This window comes from Calliphora vicina, chromosome 4 (genome assembly GCF_958450345.1).
Source record: "Calliphora vicina chromosome 4, idCalVici1.1, whole genome shotgun sequence".
Taxonomy (NCBI): domain Eukaryota; kingdom Metazoa; phylum Arthropoda; class Insecta; order Diptera; family Calliphoridae; genus Calliphora; species Calliphora vicina.
In genome coordinates, this window is record NC_088783.1 from 52,961,960 (window position 1) to 52,983,861 (window position 21,902).

Genomic DNA, 21,902 nt, shown 5'->3' on the forward strand with positions numbered 1-21,902 from the left:
CTGGATGGAGCGCATCCGAAATGTCCAATTTTCGATGACTCTGGCGAATAAATCAGGCTGAATTTGATCGATGATCATGGGTTATGTTGGCTTTGAGGCAGAGACCTGCGGCGAACGGCTGTAAGCTGGCTGAGCCTAGCCGCCGAAAAATTTTAAAAGCCGCCTGAAAATCGGCTTGAAAATAGCCGCCATTTTTGATTGAAGTTTCTTAATAATTTTATAAAATTTTCGAAATTCCACATTTTAAATTTTGAATTTTTTACAATTTGAGTAATTATTCTTTAGAAGGCTGACTGACAGCCGGATTTAAGCCGCCGCCAACATTTTTTTGGGTCAGCCGCCGACGTCGTTATTTTTAGTCGGCGCAGGTCTGTGGTTTGTGACTTATTCGCATAGAACTGCAACTTAAGAAAAAGTCTAAAGGGGTCAAATCTCGCGATCTCGGTGGTCAGTACACATCACCTCCACATGAGATGACCATGCCCTGAAATCTCTCGTGCAGAATGTCCAATGTGGCATGAGCTGTGTGGCACGTAGCGCCATCCTGTTGAAACCACATGTCGTTGGTGTCCATATCATCCAATTCAGGCCAAAAGAAGATGGTAATCATCGACCAATAACGCTCGCCGTCGGACGGTAATGGCCTGACCAACGTCGTTCTCCAATAAATATGGACCAATGACGCTGCCAGCCCAAAATCCTCACAAAACAGTGACTGCTTCGGGATGTATTGGACTCTCTTGGATCTCATGTGTGTCGGTATCGTCCCAAATTCAACAATTTAATTTGTTAATGTACCCATTTATCCAGAAATAGGTCTCACCGTAAAAGGGACGAAGGGCGCGGAATGTTGCACGAACATTCTAATAAAACAATTTTATTATTTGCACGTGTTTTTGTTGAACGCAAAGATTTGGCAAAACAAACTGAATAAATGACAGCCAATTCGACAGATGTCATTTGGATTTTGGTCTTCCAATTATTTACCAGATTCACTCCTGGAAGGTGTGATCATAAAAATACCGAAAAAAGGAGACTTATCAGAAAGTAGTAACTGGAGGTGTACCACTCTTTTAAATATGATGCTGAAAGTTATTGTCCACATCATCAGGAAAAGGCTTTGTGATGCAATCACTCCCGGTATTAGGAGAGAACAAGCCGGCTTCCGCTGCGGAAAATCCTGTGTTGACCATGTCAACAGTCTCAGGATAATAGTCGAGCAGTCCGTTGAATGGAGATCCCCATTATATCTCCTTTTTATAGATTTTGAAAAGACGTTCGACACGCTCAACCATACAGCAATTTGGAACGCGTTAGCCAGTAAGGGAGTTCCCTTTTCACATTAGTGGCACACAACTTGAGGAGGTAGAATCCTTTTGCTACCTTGGAAGCATAATTGACAGGCAGAGCGGCTCCAGCGCAGATATCTCAGCACGGGTAAAGAAGGCAAGGCAAGCATTTGGAATGTTGACCAACGTGTGGAGATCGTCCAATATTTCTCAAGGAACAAAGCCCAAAATCTTTAACTCCAACGTGAAGTCAGTTCTACTATATGGGTGTGAAACATGGAATGCCGCCAGCTCTGATGTTCAATCTATGCAAGTTTTTACCAACAACTGTCTTCGCAGACTTCTTAAAATATACTGGCCTAATACAATCTCCAACTCTCGTCTTTGGGAAATAACTCAACAAATTCCAATACAAACGGAAAAATGTAAACGAAAATGGAAGTGGATAGGTCACACACTTCGTAAAGATGATAACGATATTGCCAAGCAGGCAATCGAATGGAATCCCCAGGGAAGCAGGCGTAGAGGACGACCTGCTCATACATGGAAGAGGCAGATTGAGGTGGAATTGTCGAGAGTTCGTAAAAGCTGGAGGGAAATTAAAGCCATTGCATATGACAGATCCGAATGGAACGAACTAGTTACGGCCCTATGCTGCTTATAGGAACAACAGGAATATGGCCGCTATCAACTGTCAAAGTTCGGAAGTCCCTATTAGGAGATCCTTTATAACCATGACAATTGACTTTGTTCCTCTCTTTTTTAAACCAAATCTCTGACTACATAACGCCTCCCATGGACTTTGAAAACATAACTCCCTGCTGTAGGGTACCTACTTAGAACACACAACTACTTGAGGAAGTAAAAGTGGACATTGGAGGGGGGTCTCTTCGGTCTTATTAAAAGTTAACAACATACAACAGAACGACTAGAGGCAGCAACAGCCAGCCAGCAGCAGCAATACCATCGACAGCTAAACAATTCCAACATGCGTAAAGGCAGATGTTTTGAATAGTTTATTATATTTTTTTCTTCTTCAGCATAATCACTACATTAAAATGCCAATTTAGAATGTTGCAAGTCAGTTTGTAAATTCATTATTTTCAAGTAGAATAGTGTGTGTGTATTGGGCTGACGATAATAACTAATAGAGCTGATTATTTTAATAACAACTAAAAAGGGGTTATGGGAATTAGAACTTGAGCTGGAGGGGAATAAAGAAAGGTATTTTAGTATTTAAGTTCAATTAGGGGTTGTGTATTTGCAACGCACTTTTTTTTCCTAATATATTTTTATCTTTTGTCTTGTTTTGTGTTAAACAAAAAATTAACCTACTTTGAAAGATCATTAATAAATTATGTGCAGTACTTATGTTTTAGCTGAGTATGTCCATTATCTAATAATAAAATTTTGAGAAAAATATTTAATAATTTGAAAAAAAGAGGTCAAACTTTATAAAATGCAGTAGTATTAGGGGTATTCCAGGTAATCCGTAATTTCTAATTAAAGCTTAAAGTGGCATATTTTTGAATCTAATTGAGATATTGACTTGACATTTTTTTGTTAGACCAAAAATTAACTTATCTAAAAATATAGCTCGGAATAAATGTGGATCAAATTGTTCCTAATATTTGCAATCCTATTAAAATTTTTATATAAATTTTAGTTTTAGAAACTCAATGAATATGTAATAAAATCTTTATTTATTAACGAAACTCAATGAAATTTTCAACGTTTTTTAAGTTTGTCATTCTAAATAACAAGGTATAAAAAAACTTGTCAAAGGGAATCCCGCAATTCCTAAAAATTGGAGCGAAAATCCCAAAAATGGTATTTTTTACAATTTTGCCTATAGGGTCCACATTTCCTTCGGGGATGGGAAAATACTTTGGGGATAAATAGGGAACACATCAAGGTTTTCAAGGCTGTTTTTTATTTTCTGATCACAGCTTTGGGATTTAAGAACATGTGGCCCAAAGATTAATTTTTGATAAAAAAAAATAGTTCAAATTCCGAAGGGCGTAGGGGCGACATAATCGAAGAATAGGACATGTTTTTTATACCAAAATGTTCTCCGTAAAGATACCTTACAGAAAAACATAAAATTGTTATATGTTCTTAAAGAAAGTTTTTTTTTTAATCAAAAAAGAGTTAAGTCACCTTTTCGCCCAAAAAAACAGCAAACATCTACTATTTTTTTAATATTTAAATTGAAAATCGTTTATTTTTGATTCCATAATAGATATTGGCCTCAAATCTTTTATATGTTATTGCTAATTTAGTTGTCTAACTCGGTCAAAAATTACGCCCTATACTTTTAAAAATAGCGGGCCAAGGTATGGCCAAATTTATAAATAGCACACGTAAGCATGTCTACTGAAGAACTAGCCGAGCGCTTTTCAAAAATAGTGCGTGTAAAAATGGCACGTGTTTAAAAATGTTACATATCGACGCCCGTGGAGGATTTGTATGGCCCATTTTAATAACTTAAACTCGTTTAGAAATTCCAGATTTCCAAAAAATTTCGATTCTGCCCCACTGTGCTCTGGAAGGAATACAAATTGCAGCATCCAGAAGCAGATAGTCTTATCACCTACAGATATATTAAAGATAGATGCACTAGAGTGTTCAGTTCCTCAGAAGAATTATGCAAGCAAAACTCTAAATTGTTGGCCCACAAACTGAAGATCATGGATCATAGATCTTCTTTTATAGGACCTATAAGTCGATTATTGCGTTGCAGTAAGCAATCATAGCCATCTTCATCATGTGTTCATGCAATTTTCTATTAAAATTTCGAGTCCAGAATAATACATAGATATTTCGCACTGATCTGATAAGGAAAGTTCACAGCCTATAAAAACAGTTGTGTTTTGCTTGGGTTTACTTCAATACTTGAGACTACTATGATTATGAGCCTATCAGACATATCCAGAAACATACCCATAATTAAGAATAACCATTGTCCAATTCGACGAAAATAGATTTAACAATAATGAGTCACAGTAGTTGCGGTGTTCCTCGTGCAACTAGTCCGATTTCTCACTGCTCCTCAGATCTTCCAGATTTGAAATATGAAGTAGATCTTACAGCAACTAGACAGATGGTAAATGTGATAGTGGCTGATAAATGACCATGCAACCACACACCAAAGGCTAATAAATATGCTACCACTGAAAGATTTGACAAAATATGTCAAAGTAAACCGCATCACCATAATATCAGCTGATGAAAAATAGAATGAAGTAAACGATGGTGACCACCAAACCTGCATAGGCTGTTACGAAATAAGCCGATATATAGGTAAATAATTTCGTCTACCAGATCCATAATACTGTTTTCCAGGCTGAGATCATGGCGATTACGTAGGGTATTAAATGGTGGAGAGGATTAATAACGAAAACCCTAAGAAACAAAAATGTTAAATCTCGAAATATTTACTCGAATTTGATAATTCGGCCCCAGGATGGGATACTGTATGGATAGCGTCAATCTGGAAAATATCAAATCCTTGCCAAGGTTTAAAGATGAAGAGACTGACAGAGGTATACAGTAGGCAGGACGACCAATATCCTTAGGAGAAATCAAAACCTAAAGACAAGAAAAAAGAGTCTAAACATAGGCCAACACTCAGAAAACTATTCAATCAGCCCAATTATGAATTAAAAATTCCGCGAGAGTTTGTTCCCCGGGAGTTTTTTCCCATTGAATTTGAATAGGAAAAATGAGAAAAGGCAAAAAACTCCCGGGGAATTTTTATTCATAATTGGGCTGAATGTGTTAACTAAACACTCAGCGTTTAAGGCTCATCTCTCTCGTACATTTTGGTGTATCCAAAAATACGATCTGCAAACCATGTACGAAACATTGGAACATTACCTGTGCCAATGTCCTGCCTTTTAGGAAACTAGGTTCTTAACCTAGCTGACCACGGGTTATAAGCTTCCGAAAAACGGGCAACGGAAAATACCCTCAAAATAGCACAACATGCAGTATAGGCCATAAAACTGCAGCTCTACTCAACCTAACCTAACCTAGATCTTCCAGAACCCGCTAAATTGCTATAATTGTTACGTTGCTGAAGACCCCTTCTATATCTAGGAAAGCTGTCATCAAGTAATCTATAATGGTTATTATAACCTCATGATGAGCTGTCTTCGTTGAACGAAGGGCTATACAAATATGGATCGAGGATCGGTGCTTTGCGTTTATAGAATTTTTTACTCAAACATAAAATTAAAAATTGAGCAAGTTTGGCCGCTAAATTTTGTTTAACTCTTGCCATCTTTCTGGCAACAAGGTCTGGACTATTAGGCGGGAGAGGCAAAACTCCCCAACCACTTCTTTCTTAATATTTTTTAACAGGTATTGCAACATGTGGTATTGCGTTGTCATGATGAAATATTATGCTCGCTTCAAACGAATCAGTTGTGTTCGATACGGGTTCTCTGTGATGGTCTGATCAGATTTCAGCAGCTCATATTTAATAGAAACCTTTTTCTCCCACTAAATACTTAGCGCCATGGATATTTGGCTATGGTATCGATTCGGCTGGTTGGCCGGGCTTCACATACGTCTCTTGCCCTTTGGGTTATCGTAATGGATCCATTTTTCACCACAATCGTCTTTCAAAGTCTCTCATCTTCAATTCATATTGTACACAGAGAAAACAGATTCGTGCTAGCAACCGAATTTGTTGCCAATCGAATGATTCGGTTGCAGACATAGAATTTGTCAGTTCTAACCACAGAAAGTAAGTTGATAAAGAAGAATTTCAGTTGAACCAAACTTTAGTTACCCCTTCCAAAATATTGTAGCCATAACTGTAAAATTCGGTCACTAAGATAGAACCGTTCGATTGGCAACAAATTCGGTAGATAGCACGAATCTGTTTTCTCTGTGTACATAATTTCCCTGCTTTTGGATGAATCATGCTCATCAACGTTTTGAAATTGCTCTTTAGATTTATCAAGTTCCTGTTGAGTTTAACAACAATCTTCATGGAGTAATGTCTCAAATTCTTGGTCTTCAAACTTTTTTGGCTGGTCTGGGCGATCTTTGTCTTCCTTGTCGAACTCATCACTTCTGAACCGCACAAACCATCTCTCGCACGTTGAAACCGTCGAAACACATTCACCATAAGCTTCACTAAGTCCCGGTCCACACTGTGAAACATTTGCTGCAAAACATTTGAGTTTGTTGATGAAAGGGGAAAGATGAATGAAAAAGGGAACTTTGTTTCATGTACATGAAGTTTTTGTTGAGTATGTCATCCACATTTATTCGTTCGTATTCGTACGGTACAGAAATGTCAAAAACTGAAAAGCAAAAACATCACTGTGTGGACACGAATGCAGTTTCAAAAGAGAATTTAAAAATGTTTTGCAGCAAATGTTTCACTGTGTGGACCGGGACTAAGCAATCGGTGTGCTTCAGCGGCACTTTTTTTCAAATTAAAGAAGTAAAGCTAAACTTTCCGCAGATGACGCTTTGTTGGTACAAAATTCGACATTTTTGAAGCAAAAAAAACTTTGTTATTTACACTACAATGTTGAATAATTAAGTGAGAATAAATGACAGATATGTACCCTTCAAAATGACATATAAGTTATTAAATACAAAAACCGTGTTCAATAGTTACGCCATCTATTGTAAATTCCACATTTATTTAAGTCATACACCCAATATTAAAGAAAGAATATAGGGATTTTTTTGTGGAAAACTTAAAAAATTCGGCTTTTTTACATATTCCAACTTTGGATGCAGTAACTTTTTATAGGGATGAGATAACTGCTAACATTTTTTTAATTTTTCAGAATTGTATCGCAAATATAGCTGAAGTTAAAAAAAAACATCTAAAAACCAAAAAAAAATTCGAACAAAATTAAAAAATTAATAAATATACCTAAATATCTGTTGCACTAAAAGAGCTATCCTTGTAGATATTCTCAAGGACTATTTATAATTTAAATTTCAATCTGATCATAAACGGATTTTTGGCCATTTTTAACAAAAAATGTGAGACCCCCATTCCGGCTACAAAGCTGAACAACTGTACATCAACTCGAAAATATCTGAGCTTCTATCTTGTGAAATTTCGTTACGATATCTCCAATAGATCTCAAAACGTTTCGATACTACTGTGGAAGGATTAAGAGACACTATTTATTTTAATTAAGAAATAATTCTTTCGAACCATTGCTCCTTAGATCGTCTTAATTTATTATTTTATTAAGGCCCTAATTTTGTAAATCACGTCACCAAAGTGATATTTATATGGAAAGCAAAATTTCAAAAATTTTAAAAATTTGTTTTTGTTTTATATACAAATTCTTAACAGAACAAACGCACCAAAATTCAAGCGTTGGTTTGCATTTCATAATTTGAAAATTTTGTATATAAAACAAAAACAAATTTTTAAAATTTTTGAAATTTTGTTTTTGTTTTCCATATAAATATCACTTTGGTGACGTGATTTACAAAATTAGGGCCTAAACTAGACATATTCATATTATAAAATTTTATATTTCATATTTAAAATTGTTTCAGTGTACAAAAAGCTTTACTAAAAGCTCACTTCTTACAAAAACTTTCATATTAGTAAACAAAAAAGCTTAACAACAAACTATATATAAGAGTTTATAAGAGTTTCAAAAGCTTTTAACAATATACAACAAATTAAGATGTTCATGACTTCAAGATACTTTTCTCGTTAACCATTAATGACATGCAATAAAATATTTGATTGCAATAATTTTGCCATTAGTTGTATTAACGAACGTGAATACAGAGGTTGTAAAATAGTGTTTTCAAATAAGGAAATTTTCAGTGTTTGTTTTTTATAAATCAAAGTGAAAAGAAAATGTCACCAAAAGTTTTGGAATTGTTAACTCTGGACAATGATGTGTTTAAATCGTACGTGTTTTGGTCCGGGGTTTTGGTGCTTAAAATGATAGTGGTCATGCCACTGTTGACGGGTATACAAAGATTTACCACTCATGTAAGTATTATTTGGGAGTTTTCGTATATTTTCTTAATTAATTTTAATTTTTAGTTAATTTTTTTAATATTATCACTAAATTGTTTTGTTATAAACGTTTTATTAGATTACCTTTTTCAAAGCTTTAAAGTAAAATTATGCATTATAATTTTTTTTAAAATATTCATATCGATTTATCTAGAAGTTGCATTCCATCTAATGTTTTTATTTACTTAGGCACTTTAATTGTATTTATGTGCAATTATAATCAGGTTTTCAAAATGATTAAAATCATTATTTTTAATTCCCCCTTATTTATTGTCATCTACTTAATCTATTATGTGAGTTTAAACAATATATCAATGATAATGCAATGCACTTTAATACGTATTTGTTATTAATAATAAATAGTAAATCAAACAATTTTTCATTATAATACTTGTTGAATTTTACTTTATGTTTATTGCGTACTGCGCAGAGATTTAAGGTACAAAAGTACCTATTTTCATTTTAGTACCACAGATAATTGATATAATTAAGGAGTTAGATTGAAGTATTATTTGATTTTTTTTTATCAAGTTACCTTTGAAAATCATGTCAGTTATTATGTTTAATGTCAATTATGTTCATTTGTTGTTAATCTAATTAAAATGAGTGATGGGAAAAAAGTGCGTACTAAAATTATTAAATATTTTCAACAAAACCCAACTTGGTCCTACAAAAAGTTTTCCAAACAATCAAAGGTCTGCCTTCAAACTGATTCCAGTGTTATTAAACAGTATCGGAAGAACTTGTCCGTTGATAGAAAACCTGGTTCAGGTAGAAGGAATGGTCCACATGATGTTGCTAAAACCAATAAATAAAAAGCATTTTCAAAAGAGCTCCCAACACATTTGGTAGGAAAGTAGTCCGGTTAGCTCAGTGATCAGACTATTTGGTATGAAAAATTAAAGCCAATGCAGGTTTAAAAACATACAAGGCTCAAAAAGTTAATGACAGAAACTTTGCTAAAAAAATTTATTTCAAAGACAGAGCACGGAAATTAAAGTTAAATTTTATAATGGATGACGAAATGTATGTTCTGGAATATTTGTTTCAGATTCCGGGTCAAATGCTGTAGAAAAGTTTAGGACCCAAAAGCAGCAAATTTTCCCAAAAAGTTTTTGGTATGGCAAAAGGAGCCAAACTTTTATTACAAAGGGCCTCTATAAATACCGAAATTTACATCAAGGAATGTTTACAAAAGAGGATGCTTCCATAAGACTTTTTAATGTGTGCACTTATTTTTGACCGAATTTGGCATCCTGTCACTATGTTAAGCAAGGTCTTGAGTGGGACAAGAATAATATTTGTACCAAGAGAGGCAAATCCTCCAAACTGCCTGGAGCTAAGGCCAGTGGAGAGATATTGGGCTCTTGTTAAGAGAGAATTGAAGAACACAAAAAATGTGTTCAAAAGAAAACCTTAAGGGAAGGGTTTCTGGAAATGGTTCATAAATTCATCACTATTGATTAGAACTATAAAAATAATATTTTTTGTCAAAGCTGTAGGTTTATTGGTTTCTATTTTATTAACATTTATGTATGTTAAGATTTTTTGATTTCACTCCTTATTACCAGGACAAGAGCTCTACATCATGAATATTGAGTGTATGACTTAAAAATGAGAGATTTACAATAGATACGTCAAAAAAGATACATCAATCTTTCGAACGCGGTTTTTGTTTACAGGGTTTATACAGTGAAACAACAAAGTTTTTTTGGCTTCGAAAATGTCGAATTTTGTATCAACAAAGCGACATATGCGGGAAGTTTTGTTTTACTTCATTAATTTGAAAAAAAGTGCCGCTGAAGCTCACCGATTGCTCACCAAAGCTTATGGTGAATGTGTTTCATCGGTTTCAACGTGCGAGAGATGATTTCAGCGGTTCAGAAATGCTGATTTTGACACGGAAGACAAAGATCGCCCAGGTCAGCCTAAAAATTTTGAAGACCAAATATTGGAGGCATCACTCCATGAAAATGGTTGTAAAACTCAACAAGAGCAAGTATCAAAAGGGTCATATCTATTATAAGCTGCTGAAATCTGACCAGACCATCATAGGGAACCTGTTCCGAACACAACTGATTCGTTTGGAGCGAGCATTGGACGAAAAACGCCAAGAATATGCGGACAGACATGAAACCATAATATCATCATGATAACGCTCGGCCACATGTTGCAATACCTTTTGAAAGGTATTTAGAAAGAAGTGGTTGTGAAGTTTTGTCTCGTCCGACTACACAGAGAAAACAGATTCGTGATAGCAACCGAATTTGTTGCCAATCGAATGATTCTATCTTAGTGACCGAATTTTACAGTTGTGACTACAATATTTTGTAAGGGGTAACTAAAGCTTGGTTGCCTCAACTGAAATTCTTCTTTATCAACTGACTTTCTGTTGTAAAAACTGAAAAATTATATGTGTGCAACCGAAACATTCGATTGGCAACAAATTCGGTTGCTATTACGAATCTGTTTTCTCTGTGTACTATTTGTTCCGTTCGATGCAGAACGCTCTCTCTGAGATACGCTTCACTTCAGAACAGAGTATCCGATATGGGCTTGATACGTTCTTGGCCTCAAAAGATGAGCAGTTCATTTGGCTCGGAATCCATATGTTGCCAGATATGTTGTCATAGCTTCTATAATGGCCAATACTTTGAATAAATTTATATTTTACAAATGTTTCAAAATAAAAGCTAAAAATTAAAAAAAAAAGTCCCGCATTTTTTCTGTTGCAGCAACAGGTAGATGCATTACGATTGAAATAATCGATTTTTAGTCACTCAACTAAAATTTTTTATCCACAGCAGAAAAATTTGGTCATTAAGAATAAATTAAATTGATATTTTATGTTCTTAAGGGAATTACAACTTCTAGGATATTCATATTTGGTGAAAATTTATTTTTTGAAACGAACTATGCATGTTTTCCAGATTTAACATAGTTGGAATTCATATGTTTTTTTAATGAAAAAATAGAATTTATTGATTTTAAACCGATTAATAGTACGATTGTGGCAAGACCAGTCGTTATATATATACAATTAGTCCGGGAAATTAGGAACCCTAGTTAGTTCGCATTGGGGAAAAAGAAGAAAAAGAACACAATAAATTTAAAACTATTCAAAATCAATCAAACAAATCGAAATATAATAAAATAGTTCAGTAAGGATCTAATGATTTAGATTTAGAACCTGGAAAGGAAAAACAAAAGGACAAATCTAAAATTCTCTTGATAGAAAGTGCCAATGGTTTGGAAAATGTACTGAAGCATATATATGCCGAGTTAAAGATAATGTTTGGTTTATATCTTCCAAAGTTAAAAAATCCATATATGAAGTCACAAGGGAAAATTGGTTTAATACTTTTAAATGTTGTTTAAGGTATTTAGTTTGTTAATTATTCATGTTTTTTAGCAGATTTTCTGCAATTATTCAAAAAATTGTACTGGTTTTATGGTAATGGTTTTGTTAGTCAAAAATATTATCAAAATTCGACTAAAATCAAATGCCCAATAATTTAGTTTTTGATATTTTTGGTACCATTTTCATAAGCTTTTACCCGTTTATATATACAAAACTACACGGTTTTAAAGTGCCATCTCCAAAGCATTCTCATTTCCAAAAATGTTCTCTCTATTAAAAAAAAGCTAAAAACAATATGAGCACGTAGCACGCAAATCGTACGAACACCGGCCGGTAGACTTATTTATTTACTTATCTCAAAGTTATCAAAAGTTGAAAACAAATTTAGTTTTTATAAAAAAAAAGCTTTATAAATTGTATATATTTGAAACTGCTAATAGTGTTTTACTTGTCAATTTTGCTTTTTGTAATATATCTTGGCAGAGTGTCAAAGGGCGACATAATAAAGCCTAATGCCACACCTTTCCCCTTTATTTTTTATGGATATGTTTAATTTATTGAGGGCTTAACTCAATTGTTTTGAATGTTGGCATCATTTGAAGGGACTTAAACCTAAATTACAATTGTGCGTAGTCAATTTACAGTGTCATTAGAAATAATCAGCTGGTCATTGCAAAGTTCAAAATGCAATGTCGCTGCAAACTGACACTGCCGTAGTGTAATTGACTCAATAACGAACTGAGTTTTAAGATATCAGGTGATTTTGAAAACAGACATTGCAACTGACTATGCGCAATTGTAACTTGGGTTTAACTCTCTAATGCCCAAGTGTGCCTCAAGGCACTCATCGCAAAAATGCCAATAAATACAAATATGTATAACTGATTTTGCATTTCAAAAACGCATATAACAGTTGCTAAAAAAACGCACTTGAATTATTTTAAAAAGATTTCAAAGTTTTTGAAATGAAATATCAGAGTTATATTTGCATTTTTTGTCATTTTGCGATGAGTGCCTTGAGGCAGGCTTAAGCATTAGAGGGTTAAAATCCCAAGAATTCTTTCTTCTGTTAGTAATTTGGGCTTAAACTCCAAAGAATTCTTTCTTCTGATCTGTCAATCAAACTGTCATACTGCGCTCACTTTTTGACATCTATGATGAGTATACTCAAGCAAATCATCATGAATAGATTAACGCTTGAACAACGCTACCAAATTATTCAAAGTAACTTCGAAAATCAGTCTTCGATTCGCACAACTTGCTTGGTAGACTTGACAACTTATAGACTACTGATTTATCGCAAAATTGTGTTCAGCGACGTGGCTCTTTTTATACCATTCACCTTCGTGAGAAGGGTATACATATATAAGTTTGTCATTCCGTTTGTAATTTCCACAATATAATTTTCCGACCCTATAAAGTATATATATTCTGGATCTGGATAGCGGAGTCGATTAAGCCATGTCCGTCTGTCCTTCTGTTGGTGAAATCAATTTTGTGAAGACCCCAGCTATCTTCGGGATCCAAATCTTCAATAATTCTGTCAGACATACTTTCTAGAAGTTTCCTATTCCTGAGATATGAGGAAAAAACCAGGACAACCTCGATTTTTGACCTATTTTTTACCTATATCTGGATTACTAAGTGATTAATATAGACAACATGGATATCTAATGATAGATATTTCAAAGACCTTTGCAACGACGTATACAAGACCATAGTAAGTTGGACCTACAATGGGTCAAAATCAGAAAAAATATTTTTTAACGCGAAATTTTTTTTCACAAAAAAAATTTTAAATTTAAAAAAAAAATAAAATAAAATTAAAAAAATTGAAAACTAAATTTTTTTCCAACTTTGGAAAAATAAAATTTTGTTTACCTAAAAATATTTCAAAATTTGTATTTTGAAGTATAATTTGGTGAAGGGTATATAAGATTCGGCACAGCCGAATATAGCACTCTTAATTGTTTGGGTTTGTCAATAAACAAAATTGCCGGATATGGAGTGTGACCAACAGACTCTATTACATATAGACTCGATTGGCATCATCAGACCTTATTTCTTCAAAATAAAGCCTCAACTTGCGTTACGGTCCATGGAGATCGTTACCGCACCATGATCAATGATATTTTTTTTTTTTTTTTTGAAAATATGGATGACATTGATTTTTGCGAGCTGTGGTTTCAACAGGATCGCGCTACGTGCCATATTGAAATCAAAAATTGCCGATAACTTGATTTCCAGAAATTGACCTGTCAATTATCCCTCAAGGTCGTGCGTTTATTTCCTAAGTCACAATTAACGCCTTGGGGTCCAAAATTTCAAATAATTTACATAAGTCTTTTGTAGTAGATTTGAATAGAAGAAAAATTCAATCATTCAATATATTTTTAAGGCTATTTTGTAATGGATTTCAATTCAAGAAAATGTTAATGATTAATAAGAAATTAATTCTATAAAGCATGAATTCTCAAAGGAATTAATTCAATACACTTGAAGTACAAAGGAATTAAGCCTATGAATTCAATATACAATTTCCATTAAACTTTTTTTTTTTGAAGCAAAAAGTATCTGTGATTGATATTCAATTAATAAACTAGCAATTTCAAAACTTTCGTGAGATAGGTATTGCAAAAAATCAACATTTGGTAGGAGAATACTCCAACATATAATTTAATAGCAAGAGAGTTAAAGAATTTTTCTAAAATGACAATAATCTAAAATTGGAAATTAGTTCTCGAACGGTTAGACGCAGGAAAAGAGCTGTTGTTCATTTTTACGATGTTATATGAATCCATACTCAGGGTAAATATGCCTCTTGTTTGGAGATTCCAAAACGAAAATGAAGTACGTGTTTTTATGGGGCCTGCCCAATCGCCAGATCTCAATCCATAGAAAACCTTTGGAAAATTGTAAGGTATTAAGAAATACATAGGCTATTTCTAGACTCATTCGGAATTCCAAATGAATATGGAAGTACAAAAACTTTTTGTGTATCTTAATCAATATTCGCCATCAACCAACATAAAATCATGGCTGCACCCTCTTTCAATACAAAATATGAATGATAATAAAGTTCAGCTATAACATAAAGCTTATTTTTTCGTTGTTTTTTGTTTGTGTCTTTAAATTTCTCTTATCACTGGCAAAGTAAACATTAGACCTCTTTACAAAAAACCCACAGTCGAAGAGAGTGTCAATATTGATAAAACCACACCATACAAATAAGCTGACCAAATAAATATCGAATTGAAAAATACCACAATAGTTTAATACAGTTTGGCAAACGCTACGGATCTCTCGGTTTAAAGAAATTTTCAGTAACACGAAACCAATTAAAACAAAACAAAAATGTCCGTTGTAGAGCTATTAAGTTTCGATAATGTGGTCTTCAAGGCCTACGTCTTCTGGAGTGCTGTTTTGGTAGTGAAAATGTTGTTGATGGGACCTTTGACCGGCATCCAACGTTTCAAGACTAAGGTAAATTGTTATTAGGAAAATTCCACAGAAACTTTAGTTTTGTAACAAATCAATGTTAGTTAGTGATAAAGGTCAAAGTCTGTAAATGTGAGAGAGGCCAAAAGTGAGAGCCCTCAAAATGAAATGAAAGATTAGTTAATCAATGACAAGAGAGAGAGTAAAAAATTGAACAGTGTCTTTAGGTGTTAACCGGTAACTAGTGAAATTTCTATTGTCAAACGTTAAGTCAGCATGATGAAGCAAAAAATAAAGAAATAAATGTTTTTTTCAAATCCATAGATGTTTATGGAAATAGTAAATGGCGTGTGTAGTTTTAAGTTCAAGATGCATATGAAAGAAATTGTTATGGAGTGTAATAAATAACATAACATAAATACGAGTATGTTAATAAGCGAGGGTCGTCTTACAAGTTAAGTGTAAATTTAAATTAACACTTAATTAGAGAAAGCTTTAAAGCTGTCCCCATTTATTCGCTCAATAGTATGGAATTCATAAATATTTAGGGTTTAAATCAAGACCACTAGCACAGCTAATATTTGTAATGACATTATTTCTTTTGAATAAAAAAATGTCCAATCTATCTATGATTAAGGAATCGTGTTTTCTTTTATGGCATAAATGTTGCCTTTTACCTTTCATTGTGTTCTTTTCTAAAGAAATGTTGCCCTTAAAACCCGAAAATATGCAACATGTTTCACCCTCAATATTATCAAAAGGTTAGAAAGGCAGCACAATTTAAACAGCTGTTCCTGTTATTATTTTTTAAAAATATATTTTTTGTTGAATTTCGTTTGTGTTAATGAAATAGTTTTTGTATTTTTTGTCTTGTTGAGACAGTTTTCTATAGGAAAAGTGGCTTGTTGACGCAGTTTTCTATAGAAATGTGTACTGTAGAGACTGTTTCCTACAGAAAAGTGTCTTGTCGAGACAGTTTTCTATAGGAAAAGTGTCTTGTTGAGACTGTTTCCTACAGAAAAGTGTCTTGTCGAGACAGTTTTCTATAGGAAAAGTGTCTTGTTGAGACAGTTTTCTATAGGAAAAGTGTCTTGTTGAGACAGTTTTCTATAGGAAAAGTGTCTTGTTGAAACAGTTTTCTATAGGAAAAAGTGTCTTGTTGAGACAGTTTTCTATAGGAAAAGTGTCTTGTTGAAACAGTTTTCTATAGGAAAAAGTGTCTTGTTGAGACAGTTTTCTATAGGAAAAGTGTCTTGTTGGGACAGTTTTCTATAGGAAAAGTGTCTTGTTGAGACAGTTTTCTATAGGAAAAGTGTCTTGTTGAGACAGTTTTCTATAGGAAAAGTGTCTTGTTAAGACAGTTTTCTATAGGAAAAGTGTCTTGTTGAGACAGTTTTCTATAGGAAAAGTGTCTTGTTGAGACAGTTTTCTATAGGAAAAGTGTCTTGTTGAGACAGTTTTCTATAGGAAAAGTGTCTTGTTGAGACAGTTTTCTATAGGAAAAGTGTCTTGTTGAGACAGTTTTCTATAGGAAAAGTGTCTTGTTGAGACAGTTTTCTATAGGAAAAGTGTCTTGTTGAGACAGTTTTCTATAGGAAAAGTGTCTTGTTGACACAGTTTTCTATAGGAAAAGTTTCTTGTTGAGACAGATTTCTATAGGAAAAGAGTCTTGTTGAAACAGTTTTCTATAGGAAAAGAGTCTTGTTGAGACAGTTTTCTATAGGAAAAGTGTCTTGTTGACACAGTTTTCTATAGGAAAAGTGTCTTGTTGACACAGTTTTCTATAGGAAAAGTGTCTTGTTGAGACACTATAGAAAATTGTCTTGTTGAGACAAACAAGTTTTCTATAGAAAATTGTCTTGTTGAGACAAACAAGTTTTCTATAGAAAATTGTCTTGTTGAGACAAACAAGTTTTCTATAGAAAATTGTCTTGTTGAGACAAACAAGTTTTCTATAGAAAATTGTCTTGTTGAGAAAAACAAGTTTTCTATAGAAAATTGTCTTGTTGAGACAAACAAGTTTTCTATAGAAAATTGTCTTGTTGAGACAAACAAGTTTTCTATAGAAAATTGTCTTGTTAAGACAGTTTTCTATAGGAAAAGTGTCTTGTTGAGACAGTTTTCTATAGGAAAAGTGTCTTGTTGAGACAGTTTTCTATAGGAAAAGTGTCTTGTTGAGACAGTTTTCTATAGGAAAAGTGTCTTGTTGAGACAGTTTTCTATAGGAAAAGTGTCTTGTTGAGACAGTTTTCTATAGGAAAAGTGTCTTGTTGAGACAGTTTTCTATAGGAAAAGTGTCTTGTTGACACAGTTTTCTATAGGAAAAGTGTCTTGTTGAGACACTATAGAAAATTGTCTTGTTGAGACAAACAAGTTTTCTATAGAAAATTGTCTTGTTGAGACAAACAAGTTTTCTATAGAAAATTGTCTTGTTGAGACAAACAAGTTTTCTATAGAAAATTGTCTTGTTGAGACAAACAAGTTTTCTATAGAAAATTGTCTTGTTGAGAAAAACAAGTTTTCTATAGAAAATTGTCTTGTTGAGACAAACAAGTTTTCTATAGAAAATTGTCTTGTTGAGACAAACAAGTTTTCTATAGAAAATTGTCTTGTTGAGACAAACAAGTTTTCTATAGAAAATTGTCTTGTTGAGACAAACAAGTTTTCTATAGAAAATTGTCTTGTTGAGACAAACAAGTTTTCTATAGAAAATTGTCTTGTTGAGAAAAACAAGTTTTCTATAGAAAATTGTCTTGTTGAGACAAACAAGTTTTCTATAGAAAATTGTCTTGTTGAGACAAACAAGTTTTCTATAGAAAATTGTCTTGTTAAGACAGTTTTCTATAGGAAAAGTGTCTTGTTGAGACAGTTTTCTATAGGAAAAGTGTCTTGTTGAGACAGTTTTCTATAGGAAAAGTGTCTTGTTGAGACAGTTTTCTATAGGAAAAGTGTCTTGTTGAGACAGTTTTCTATAGGAAAAGTGTCTTGTTGAGACAGTTTTCTATAGGAAAAGTGTCTTGTTGAGACAGTTTTCTATAGGAAAAGTGTCTTGTTGAGACAGTTTTCTATAGGAAAAGTGTCTTGTTGAGACAGTTTTCTATAGGAAAAGTGTCTTGTTGAGACAGTTTTCTATAGGAAAAGTGTCATGTTGAGACAGTTTTCTATACGAAAAGTGTCTTGTTGAGACAGTTTTCTATAGGAAAAGTGTCTTGTTGAGACAGTTTTCTATAGGAAAAGTGTCTTGTTGAGACAGTTTTCTATAGGAAAAGTGTCTTGTTGAGACAGTTTTCTATAGGAAAAGTGTCTTGTTGAGACAGTTTTCTATAGGAAAAGTGTCTTGTTGAGACAGTTTTCTATAGGAAAAGTGTCTTGTTGAGACAGTTTTCTATAGGAAAAGTGTCTTGTTGAGACAGTTTTCTATAGGAAAAGTGTCTTGTTGAGACAGTTTTCTATAGGAAAAGTGTCTTGTTGAGACAGTTTTCTATAGGAAAAGTGTCTTGTTGAGACAGTTTTCTATAGGAAAAGTGTCTTGTTGAGACAGTTTTCTATAGGAAAAGTGTCTTGTTGAGACAGTTTTCTATAGGAAAAGTGTCTTGTTGAGACAGTTTTCTATAGGAAAAGTGTCTTGTTGAGACAGTTTTCTATAGGAAAAGTGTCTTGTTGAGACAGTTTTCTATAGGAAAAGTGTCTTGTTGAGACAGTTTTCTATAGGAAAAGTGTCTTGTTGAGACAGTTTTCTATAGGAAAAGTGTCTTGTTGAGACAGTTTTCTATAGGAAAAGTGTCTTGTTGAGACAGTTTTCTATAGGAAAAGTGTCTTGTTGAGACAGTTTTCTATAGGAAAAGTGTCTTGTTGAGACAGTTTTCTATAGGAAAAGTGTCTTGTTGAGACAGTTTTCTATAGGAAAAGTGTCTTGTTGAGACAGTTTTCTATAGGAAAAGTGTCTTGTTGAGACAGTTTTCTATAGGAAAAGTGTCTTGTTGAGACAGTTTTCTATAGGAAAAGTGTCTTGTTGAGACAGTTTTCTATAGGAAAAGTGTCCTGTTGAGACAGTTTTCTATAGGAAAAGTGTCTTGTTGAGACAGTTTTCTATAGGAAAAGTGTCTTGTTGAGACAGTTTTCTATAGGAAAAGTCTTGTTGAGACAGTTTTCTATAGGAAAAGTGTCTTGTTGAGACGGATTTCTATAGGAAAAGTGTCTTGTTGAGACAGATTTCTATAGGAAAAGTGTCTTGTTGAGACAGTTTTCTATAGGAAAAGTGTCTTGTTGAGACAGTTTTCTATAGGAAAAGTGTCTTGTTGACACAGTTTTCTATAGGAAAAGTGTCTTGTTGAGACAGTTTTCTATAGGAAAAGTGTCTTGTTGACACAGTTTTCTATAGGAAAAGTGTCTTGTTGAGACAGTTTTCTATAGGAAAAGTGTCTTGTTGAGACAATTTTCTATAGGAAAAGAGTCTTGTTGAGACAGTTTTCTATAGGAAAAGTGTCTTGTTGACACAGTTTTCTATAGGAAAAGTGTCTTGTTGACACAGATTTCTATAGGAAAAGTGTCTTGTTGAGACAGATTTCTATAGGAAGTGTCTTGTTGAGACAGATTTCTATAGGAAAAGTGTCTTGTTGAGACAGTTTTCTATAGGAAAAGTGTCTTGTTGAGACAGTTTTCTATAGGAAAAGTGTCTTATTGAGACAGTTTTCTATAGAAAAAGTGTCTTGTTGAGACAGTTTTCTATAGGAAAAGTGTCTTGTTGAGACAGTTTTCTATAGGAAAAGTGTCTTGTTAAGACAGTTTTCTATAGGAAAAGTGTCTTGTTGAGACAGTTTTCTATAGGAAAAGTGTCTTGTTGAGACAGTTTTCTATAGGAAAAGTGTCTTGTTGAGACAGTTTTCTATAGGAAAAGTGTCTTGTTGACACAGTTTTCTATAGGAAAAGTGTCTTGTTGAGACAAACAAGTTTTCTATAGAAAAGTGTCTTGTTGAGACAAACAAGTTTTCTATAGAAAATTGTCTTGTTGAGACAAACAAGTTTTCTATAGAAAATTGTCTTGTTGAGACAAACAAGTTTTCTATAGAAAATTGTCTTGTTGAGACAGTTTTTTATAGAAGAGTTTCCAGTAAAAAATATTATTAAAATTCAATCTATGCTAGGGATTTTAATTTTTTCCCCATAAAGCACCGATTATAACAATTTCGTATGACTTTTCTTTATTTCAGACTTTCGCCAACCCCGAAGATTTGTTATCCAAAAAGGACAAGGTCAAATTCGATGATCCCAATGTTGAACGTGTACGCAGGTAAGTTTTCTAAAGCTTTCAATATTTTCTTACATTTTTACTTATTTTGATTATTTTTCTACCTTCCAGAGCCCATCGCAATGATATGGAAAACATCTTACCCTTCTTTGCCATTGGCCTCTTGTACGTCTTGACCAATCCAGCTGCCTTTTTGGCCGTCAATCTTTTCCGTGCCGTTGCTTTAGCTCGTATTGCTCACACTTTGGTTTATGCCGTCGTTGTTGTACCACAGCCTGCCCGTGCTATCTCCTTCTTTGTGGCATTGGCCGCCACTGCCTACATGGCCGTGCGTGTTGTTATCTTTGCTCTCTAAGCTATGAACAATTATTTTCCAGTTTATTTACTTTAATTTAAAGTATTCGTGTTTTTTATAATTCGTAGAATAATAATTATTGTTGAAAACAAAGTTTAAGACAAAATATTTTTGTAATAAAAAAAAAATTGAGTAACATAGCAAGAAATGTTTTGGAAACTGTGTAAACGATTTTGAAAATATGTAAATATTTCTGTTAAATCATGGTTTTTGGTTATAAATTAATAAATTTTAGACTTAAATTGAAGTTGCTATAGCAAAATCGAATCAAATTTAGGAGTTCCTTAAAGAAATTATTATAGAAAGCTAATTTAATGGTTTATTATGAATCTAGACTTATTAAAAGTACGATTATAAAATACAAAAATCAGATTATGTCTAATCGAAATCGAAATATACATCGCAGTTTGGCTTATAAAGTATCTAAGCTCATATTTGAATCTCTAATAAAATTATAATTTTTGATATTTTCCAAAAGATCCAGGTAGTTCTTCTTCAAAGCCATTATTGTAATACATATTATTGGTGTAGGACTTAAAATGCGAGGGTTTTCAAATTTATAGCTTTTATTCTCGAAAATATGCACCTAAAAATTTAAAAAATATGCACTTATATTTTCGTGCAGGAACAAACAATAATTAACTATGGATCGCGTAATGTCCAAAAAATACACAAAAGTATTCCCAGCTGTTAGGAATTTTTAAATTAAACCAGGAATTACATAGTTAATGCTTTAAATTTATGTTTTTTGATTGTGCTGTAAAGTAGCATCCAAACTGAATTCATCATCTCCTAATAACCCAGCAGTTAATAAAGTAGTAAATGTATCGCTTAGAGACAGTAAATGTCTGATCAGTTGTCAAACTCCATTTGACACGTATCTGCTATTTGTAATGCAGAGAGAAGTCAATTGATTATGTAATCTAGCGTAAATCCAATTGACACTTAAGGGTCTCTAAGTAATCGATAGTTTAGTCACTTTAAACCAGCGAAATGCAATGAGCTCTCAATTGAGCTCTCTTGTTTTTATTTTCACATATACGCAAGCACACACATTGTATAAAAACAGTCAGTCTCGCATGAGCATTGATAGAAGCAGGTTGTGTTACGCTTTTATGCTTGTTTATTTCATTATTTCAGCTAGTTGTTTTTGTTTTTGCCAGAGAATAATTCTCAACTCATAC

The 21,902-nt window shown here is 33.3% G+C and overlaps 1 protein-coding gene across 2 annotated transcripts; it reads left to right on the forward strand.

Annotated features, from left to right (window-relative positions):
* The first annotated feature begins 8,059 nt into the window (after window positions 1-8,059).
* On the forward strand, window positions 8,060-20,866 carry LOC135957388 (microsomal glutathione S-transferase 1-like). 2 transcript variants are annotated; one of them, XM_065508125.1, is made up of 3 exons: window positions 8,060-8,289; window positions 20,326-20,405; window positions 20,475-20,866. In XM_065508125.1, the coding sequence occupies exons 1-3, from the start codon at window positions 8,152-8,154 to the stop codon at window positions 20,716-20,718; spliced, it is 462 nt and encodes a 153-aa protein (XP_065364197.1). In that variant the 5' UTR covers window positions 8,060-8,151; the 3' UTR covers window positions 20,719-20,866. The 2 variants fall into 2 exon arrangements, with proteins under 2 accessions (XP_065364197.1, XP_065364198.1); XM_065508126.1 differs by lacking the exon at window positions 8,060-8,289 and adding an exon at window positions 14,954-15,160.
* The last annotated feature ends 1,036 nt before the right edge of the window (window positions 20,867-21,902 follow it).

What these genes read in the sequence shown, in the direction of transcription:
- LOC135957388 (XM_065508125.1), top strand. Translation starts at nt 8,152, where the DNA reads ATGTCACCAAAAGTTTTGGAATTGTTAACTCTGGACAATGATGTGTTT. An exon ending in TACAAAGATTTACCACTCAT is followed by an intron (nt 8,290 to 20,325) that starts GTAAGTATTATT and finishes TCTTTATTTCAG; the next exon opens with ACTTTCGCCAACCCCGAAGA. An exon ending in AATGTTGAACGTGTACGCAG is followed by an intron (nt 20,406 to 20,474) that starts GTAAGTTTTCTA and finishes TCTACCTTCCAG; the next exon opens with AGCCCATCGCAATGATATGG.